This window comes from Fukomys damarensis, unplaced genomic scaffold (genome assembly GCF_012274545.1).
Source record: "Fukomys damarensis isolate Sample0158 unplaced genomic scaffold, DMR_v1.0_HiC HiC_scaffold_36, whole genome shotgun sequence".
Taxonomy (NCBI): Eukaryota; Metazoa; Chordata; class Mammalia; order Rodentia; family Bathyergidae; genus Fukomys; species Fukomys damarensis.
In genome coordinates this window covers 31,076,129-31,084,921 of record NW_022900948.1, presented here as the reverse complement: position 1 = coordinate 31,084,921, position 8,793 = coordinate 31,076,129, and the positions used below count along the sequence as shown (strand labels likewise).

Below are 8,793 nucleotides of genomic sequence, written 5' to 3'. Positions count from 1 at the left end.
CTCATGTGTGTGTGTGTGTGTGTGTGTGTGTGTGTGTGTGTGTGTGTGTGTGTTTAGTCCTAGGTGATTTTTTAACAGCTGTGGATTTGTGAACCCACCACTACGGTGGAGACAGACTGGTTAATTCCAGGGAGCCCAAGTGCTACCCTTTTAGCCCCAGACACTTCATTCCTTCCTCCTCTGCCTGACACTAGGTGAGCAGGAACCTCTTCCTCCTCACTTCCGCCATTTGACCAGTGTTACCCGAGTGGAACCCTATGAGTATTAGTCCGCTGAGGCCACTTCAACAAAAACGTCTTACACAAGGTGGCTCACAAAGAGAAGAAACTTATTCTTCATAGTCTGGAGATGGAAGCGTGCAACAGTCAGGGGCCAGCACGTTCAGCCTACTGAAGGCCCTCTTTCTGGTTCATGGAAGTTTCTGTCTTTTTGCTGTGTCCTCACGTGGCACACAGGGTGTGGAATCTCTGGACTCTCTGATAAAGTTACTAATCACATTCCTGAGACCCCCAAAGGTCCCCACATCACATCAGGGCTTAGGTTTCAAGACATGAATTTATGTGGCCTTTTGAAACTGGCTTGTTTCTTCCTTCAGCATAATTCCTCTGAGATTCACCGGGATTGTTTTTGTATCCAGCACTCCAAACTTTTTTGTTTTCATTAGTACATATTTATAATCATAAAGTTAACATTCCTTGTGAGGATTTGGTGCAGGTACATAATAATGTCTTAGTTCCTTTTCCAACCCTTTTAAATACTTTTGAGTAGCACTTCATGATATGAATATACCACTGTATCAGTTTTTATCTTTCAAATGTCCAACAAGGTAATATATAACTAGGCCTGTTTTATTAAAATAGCAACTGAGACTCAGAAAGGTGACTATCCTAAAGCCACATGGCCCTTGTGGCAGACCCAGTGTTCCAGTCCAGACTGGTGTTCTCCAGCCCCAGAAAGTAGTTGTACCTTGAAGCCTAAAGAAGAGTCACCTCTGTTCTTCTCCCAGAAATTGATGCACCCAAGGACCTTCAGGTTTCTGAAACCACAGACAACAGCCTGACCCTGCAGTGGAAGATGCCAGCGGCCAAGTTTGACCGATATCGCCTCAACTACAGCCTCCCCACAGGCCAGTCAGTGGAGGACCAGCTTCCCAGAGATGCCACCTCCTATGTGCTACGAGGCCTGGAGCCCAGCCAGGAGTATACTATCCTCCTCACAGCTGAGAAAGGCAGGCACAGAAGCAGGCCTGCCCGCGTGAAGGCCGCCACCGGTGAGTCACCCTGGCCCTCTAAGTCTGGGGCTCGCCCTGTGGGCCAAAGTCCCCTTCCAGATTTTCCTCATCTGACAAGCCCAGGTGGGAAAATGTGCCACTTTCTCTACCCACCAAGCCTCCACATGCACTTCACAGAGGCCGCTCTTTGTCTTTTCCAACATTAATTTCTCCTCTTGTCACCTGAGCCACCAAAGTCCCCTAGCTGGGCAATAGGGATTTTGAAATATTTCTTTGCATAAGAATGTGCAGCTTCTAGGTTTGTGTTTGTCATGTTTGTTGCTTTTGTTTTCTTTCAAATTTTGTTTCACAGAATATTTTAAAGTCCTTATTTTCCTTGGTAAACCAAACAATTAATTTACTTTTTTGTTATTTGAAAATGACCTCAACGTTGGTGATTAACTATTTGGTTATTTTCTATGAAATCTTTTTATTCCAGGTTTTTTTGCCTTCCTCTCAGGCTGCTCCTGAAGAACAAGACAAGGTCCTCTGCCTTTCTCTGTGTCACTACTTTTTCTCTTTTGTCGTAGCCCTTAAGAGCTGAACCCTGTCTAGCCAAGATGACACCTTCACCCTGACTTCCATAGTTTCCTTCCCACTCATCCTGCTCACTGAGCCCCAGACACATTTCATCAGTGGCTAAGATGAGGAGACAGTCAGAAATATGAATGGTTTTTTTCTGTATGAAAAATAACTCATTCGGTGTTGAACACTAAATACTGAAGACGTAAGCAGAAAATGTTATTTCTTCAGGATTTGGCAAGTGATTTTCTTAACTTAATTTCATTAGTAGGCATCCAGCTGCACACATTGTAGTGTTCTGATATTTCAAGAGAAATAGATCCTACAGACAACCTTGCTATGTTGACCATGTGCTTCGGCTCACAGTCCTTGGGGAAGACCAGATAATCAGAATGTTAGGCAGAGCTCAATCAAGGGAAAGAAGTTGTATTTTTTTTCCATTGCTGGGATCAAATACCTTAAACCTACACCTTAAAGAGAAAAAAAAAATGTTTTTGTTTTTTTTTTTTGGTTCATTGTTCCAGGGCATTCAGTCTCTGGTTGCCTGCCTCCAAGGCAGGAACATCGTGGTGAAAAGATATGATGTAACAAAGTGCTCATTTCGTGGCGCAGAGAAGTAGAGTGGGAGAGTGGCACCAGAGAGACAGAGGAAGAGCCCAGAAAAAGAGCCAAGACCACTCCTCCAGGATTTACCCAGATACATGAAGAAGTGTGTTTAACTAATCCCGCAGGCTGCTCCCGTGCCAGCTGAGTTGACAATTAAGCTTAACCATCGCAGGGGTGAATGGGGGAATCAAGAGGAGCGGCTGTCATGATAGAAAGGAAAATGTCATGATAAAGATGTTCCCCTATTGAGTCTTGATAATCAGTGGAGAGATTACAATGGAAATATTTGGAAATGCCTTGAATTGTCTTTGTCAATTCAAATATCTTCAGCCAAAAAGAACAGTCACTTGAATAAGATCATAGTCTATTTCTTCTCATTAAAAGAATTTGGAGCTGGGGAGTTCAAGGATAGCAGCATAGTTTCAGGCTGTCAGTGATCTTCTCTCTGTTCCACCATTCTCAGTCATTGGCTCACATTCTCACCAGTCACCTCAGTGTCGCAATAGAGCTATCACTGGTTCCGCTACCTGCTTTGTAAGCACGAGGTCCTGGGTTCGACACCTGGTACAAAAAAAAAAAAAATAGAGCTATCACAGTAGTCATCACATCCATTTTCCAGGCAGCATGATGGAAGGAGAGTCTTTCTGGAAACCTCACCAACTGCTTTTCCCCAATTCTCATTTGCCAATCTTAGCTGTCAGTGAGACTGAGAGCTAGACATCTGCATGAACGTGTTGTTGTACCCATAAAATGATGCTTGTCTGGAAGGAAAAGAAGACATTTGGTAGACAGAGAGCAGCTTTTCCCAGGGAGTATAAAGTGAGCCCAGATGGTCAGTTCTGTTAACTGTGTGCACAGACTGCTGAGATGATTGTCAGCAGTGCTCAGAAGGGATAGCTTAGGGCCAGGGATTTAGCTCAGTGGTTCCACTGCCTGCCTCACAAGTGAAAGGTCCCAAGTTCAATCTCCAGTTAAAAAAAAAAAAAAAAAAAAAAAAAAAAAAAAAAAAAAAAAAAAAAAAAAAAAAAACAGAAGGGATAGGGATAGTTTAATCTTCTCCTCTGCCCCCACCCTCTCTCTTTTCCCTTTTCCTTTCCTCTTCTCTCTCTTCATTCTCTCAGCTTTCCTCCAAGTTTGACAAATAGGTACCAAGAGATTCCTGTTCTCACTGTGTTATGGCACCTTAGCTCCTCTCTCCAATGGTGCAGTCCCAGACCTGAGCAGCTCAAGGAGATAAAACTTTTGCAGTGAACCACAGATGGGAGCTCCTCTGTCTCTGACCAACCCAGGATTGCCTCCCAAAGCCTCATCATGCCTCCTTAAAGCTCTTTCAAAGAAAGAACATTTATATTCAAAGGCATTCCTCATTGCAGGAAAAAATGCCCATGTTCCTTTTTATTGGCTCCTCTCCATTGTCCAAAGAACATTTCCCCCATGACTTTCTCTACAGAACAATTTTGGTTTATTAAAACTGGATCAGAGGAGGTTGAGGGTATAGCTCAGAGGTAGAACATTTACTTGCCTAGCATGCATAGGGTCCTGGGTTCAATCACCAGCATTGCAAAAAGAAAATATGAAGCAGATGTTTCTTTTGCTGTTGTGAATTCTACCTTTCAAAGTCTTCTGCATTCACGAAACCATAAAACACTATAACCATGCTCTGTGCTAAGTCCTGGGGCTACTACAGCAAAGACAGCCTTATGCTTCCCCGGACCTCAGGGCCTGGTGAAGCGATGGATGCCAACACAGCACTCTGTTTGTGATGCCTGGGCTGGTAAGAGAGCCCCAGGGTGGAGGAGACATGGAATCTACAGGCAAATCCAAGAGAAGATCAGCAGAAACTTACAGACAGAAACATAAGAAACAAACAGGATGGTGGCATGGCATATGGAAAGAAACAAAAGCTCAGAATCTGGCCTAGGTAAACAGAGAGGAAGAAAAAAACAGGAAAAGTGAGTCTTTGGGTAAAGGAACCACATGGCTATGGATCATGAAATACCCAAAGGAACCCCAGCCATGAATTACAAAGCAGAGTATGCCAAGCAGAGCACTAGAATCACAAAGCAGGTGCCTGCAAGCCATCATTCATTGTTGGTTTTATGGAGAACATAGAGAATCAGTGGCCTGCATGCATTTTCTCTGGGGATTTCTGAGGCTCTCATCTTAGTTTGGGTCATAGTGCAAGCTGTTTCCATGCTGTGGCATTGTATTTAGAGTACGGAGAGCCTAGCGATCCATCATGCCTGACATAGCTCATAGACCCTCACTTCTTTCTGACCTTGCTGCCGGCGCTCATGGTCTTGCTCATTTCACCAGGATCACCACTCTTCACAGCTTCTTACACATGATGAGCCTGCTCCCACATCCGGGCTGTTTCAGGAGTTGCTCTCACTTCCTGCACAGCCCACTTTTCCCAGTTCTCCACACAATGTCCTCATTTGTTTCAATCAGCACAAGTGTCGTCTAAGACGGAGGAGGTTTCTGCCACTCCTGTCTTGATGTACTCCTCGTGCTACTCTAGAGTGTCTAGGGACACTCATCTGCCATGACAGTGGACAGACGTTGGCTTGCTGTCCATAACTTGCTTCCCACCACTGGCCAGAATGAAGAACTATCTCCTTCATTGACTACTGGGCCCCTAGTGCCTTGAACACAGCTAAGCGTGTAGTATGTACTTCATGAACATTTCAAGACCTAGCTACTCAAGGTCATCATGTCTATTAAATCCTTTGGTCCGGTTTTCCATCTCTACATTTGCAGATAGTTATCTCTCTTAAGGACTAAGGGGAAAGGAAGTCATTCACTTGGAAAGTCTTTATTTCAGCTTATTTTAGATAGAAAAAGAAAAGAGAGGAGGAAGAAAGGAAAGGAGTGGGAAGGAGGGAAAGGAAGAGAAGGAGAAAGGATAGAAAAAGAGGGTGAAGACAGAAGAAAGGAGAAAAGTTAGGAAGGAAGGAAAGAAGGAAGATATTCTCTGTGTTAGCACTGAAGAAAATCAGTGTATGCCACTGATTTTTCTCCCTTTCTATGTCCTTATTGCTGTCTTTTTCCCTCTCTTCCCCTTCCTTCCTTTCTTCATTTGTATTCTGATAAACTCAGTTAAACCCCATTGAAGGTGAAGGCCATCAATTTGCTATGACCAATACAGGGCATGCAACAGAGACAAAGACAGGTAGAAACAGAAGGACTATGTAGTCTTTCCATAGAAACCTAACATTCCTCAGTGATACCCTAGTAATTCATATAAAGTTTGGAAGCAGAAAGTGGAATTTTGTTTTTCACCAAAGCTACAGGTTCTAGAGAACATTCTACTTGGCTTTGCCCTTCCAACTCTCTCAGGGAGCAAACTGAAATGTATTCCAGTATTTATTATTCCAACAAATATTTATTTCACATCTGCTCTGAGCCGGACAATGCTAGTATTTGAAATAGACAGATGCAGACCCTCCCTCAAGAAATGCTGCACACTACAATGAGAAAGATAGAGAATCAACAGCAAACTGTAGGAATGTAACTCACCTGCTTTAGACTAGGGACATGTGAAAGCCACACAGGACAGAGGCAGGTTCCCATCACATATCTGGACAACATGATGAAGAGGTGAGAGAAATTTTGGAAGAGGAGATACTCGCCTGAGTAGGGAAAGCAGTTGACCAAGAAGGGAAGGAGTACTGGTGTTTCCAAAAGGAGGATCAGCATTTTGGAGGAAGTCTGTATTCACAAAGCACAAGCTGTGCCACCTTGCTCTAGAGTAGGGTAGGAGGCCAGCAGGCAGCAGATTAGAGCCATCATCAGGAACATCTGCAAAGAGCCATGGATGCCATAGTCAGATTTTTGAGCTTCCTTCTTTTACCCCACAAACATATATGTGTATGTGTGTGTTAGTGCATGTTAATTTTACAAAATACTGGGTTTTCTCATGGCGTCTTCATATATGCTCTTAAAATGCCTTGAGATTCCATTTGTGTTACAAAAAGTCACCAAAAAGTCAATTATATTATCTCAGCAAGTTGAGACTGAAGCCATTTAACATGCCCTTTGGGGCCCTCAGGCTTGGATTTGACCATCACACTGCTGTAGGAGATACACTCTCCTGCATGAGAGTCATGTGAGCACTAAGAGTAGGCTTCTCATCAAGCTGGAACTTCGTAATTCCTACTGAAAGGAAAGTTTATTCCAGTAAACAGAGACTAAAATCAGGAGATTCTAGCAGCTAGCTGGGAAAGCCCTTTACCACATCCATGTGTGGATGGGCTGACAGTCGGAGAGAAAGATAGTGGCAGCAAGCTGAGAGAGATCTTATCCTTGGGTGGATGGACAAACACCAGGAGAAAGAGATTAGCAATTAACTGCGAAAGGAATTAGGCTTCAGTAGCCTTGAAGAGGCTAAGGACTCTTTATGACTTGGATGCCCAAGGAAGGTCTGCTCAGGTGTGTACACAATCACTGGGCTTCTTGGTGCCGGGGGTTGAATATTTCCTTTTGTGTCCATCTACCCTATTTACTGAGAAACTGCTGCTGTTTGCTAAAAGCAGCCTGTTTGCTTTGTCCAGTTTGTTTGTGAAGGACTCACTTAAGTCTGACCTGACAACTATCACCCATGGGATGGTGGGAATCTATAAAAACTTGAAATTGATAGTGCCAGAAATCCCTCCAGGCCAGCTGCTTGACCCACCAGAAGCACAGGCGCGAGGTTTCAGAATTCTGATTTCCCAGGCCCACTGACATTGTTCAGAGGGTGGATTCTGATGCACTGCTGTAAGCAAACGACAATGGCCTTTTCATTAAGAAATGCCAAGAAAGTCAGGGTGGACGTGTATCATGGAAACTTTGGCTTCTGGGGCACTGAGCCCACAGGGTGTCTTTGCTCTGGAAATGGAGAGTCAGCACTTCTGTGAAGCTTTCTGGTTCACAGCTCAACTCCTGCCTCTGTATTTTGATTTCAGCATTTCATAATTTTCATTTCTCTCTCTTTGATTTGTCTGTGGATTGTATTTATGGGAGGTGCACCTCTCACTTACTTGGCAAGCGCTGATTTACTGGAGGGGTTTTAGAGGATGCTCATGTACGTCATCCACTGCAAACTTGGCCACAACACCCTCTCAAATAGCAACCCAAACAGTGTTCTTTTTTCTTTTCTTTTTCTTTTTCTTTTCTTTCTTTTTTTCTTTTCTTCTTCTTCTTTTTTTTTTTTTTTTTTTCTTTTCCTTCTTTTCGTTACTGGGGATCATCAGTGCTCTTTCTTAATCTGCCTATCCAAAGCTTGTAGAAATAGTCAACAGTTTTGATGGGAGATTGTCACTACAACTGTTACTATTTACTGACCTACATGGTATTATGAGAAAAGGACTCTTTTGAGATATGAACAGATGAAGCAAGATATGAGGGTCACTGTGTAAAAACACTGGTGACATAGGCAAGAGCTGATTCAAAGAAATGAGATGAAGCTCATCAGGAAGAGAAGTTTTCCAATGTTATTTTTCTCTCTTTCTTAAAGTCTTTACTGGAATGGCTTAACATGTGAATGTGTAGGCAACACCTTCCTCCTCTTCTACTTAGAGGACTCTCCCCACATTATTCGTAACTTGGTTCTCAAATGTATTTCACGGAACAAGTATACTTTAGGCTATAAGTAGAGATAGAGTTTAAAATACAATTACCTGGAAAGGTGACTTACTTCACATGCAAATGTAAGTTGTTACTGTCAAATTTCTAGCGAGTGGTTTTACACAGAAAGAAAAACAAAAAGAAAGTGAACTAAGAAGGAGAGTGCAAGAGATATAAAAATTGTGATTTTTAAAATTTTATTTATTCACTTTTTGCTTAGACTTATTTGCGAACCACCTCTCTGTGTACAAGGACTGCTAGAGTATCTGAGAAAGATGTGCCCCTGAGTTTTGTTGTACTTAAACCCCTAGGTCACGTATGTAATTGCTGTGCCTGGAAGCACTGTTTCTGGCTTCCACAGTGGATTTAAGGTAGCTTATAGCTGACTTCCCTTTCCTTCCCCAAATCAAATATATCACTTTGAGTGTGAGGTCCCTTCCCTCTCCTGGAGCCCATGTGTAGGTGATTATAAACTGCTACAAAGGCTCAGGTGTGAGCTCCAAGACATGAATTTCAGTTAAAGGATGAATCCATAGACTGTAGTTTCAGAGTAAGTATCACAAGTATTTTCTGTACAGAGCCAGATGGTAAATTTTTCAGACTTTGCAGGCCATGCAGTTTCTGTCACAATAACTCAACTGTGCGCAGAAACCTATAGCACAAAAGTAGCCACCAACCACAAGCATGGCTATGTTCCAGTAACAGTTTATGACGCTGAAATTTGAACTCCATTTGATTCTCATGAATCTTGAAGCAGCATTCTTCTGTGGGCTTTAAAAAAAAAAAAA

At 42.9% G+C, this 8,793-nt stretch overlaps 1 protein-coding gene across 8 annotated transcripts in view; it reads left to right on the top strand.

Annotated features, from left to right (window-relative positions):
- Tnc (tenascin C) overlaps nucleotides 1-8,793 on the top strand; it is a 94,288-nt gene that overhangs the window by 40,731 nt on the left and 44,764 nt on the right. For all 8 annotated transcript variants that reach the window (XM_010639443.3, XM_010639445.2, XM_010639444.2 and 5 more), the window contains exon 10: nucleotides 1,007-1,270. In XM_010639443.3, the coding sequence (XP_010637745.1) occupies nucleotides 1,007-1,270 (264 nt within the window). The remainder of the gene's footprint in view (nucleotides 1-1,006; nucleotides 1,271-8,793) is intronic.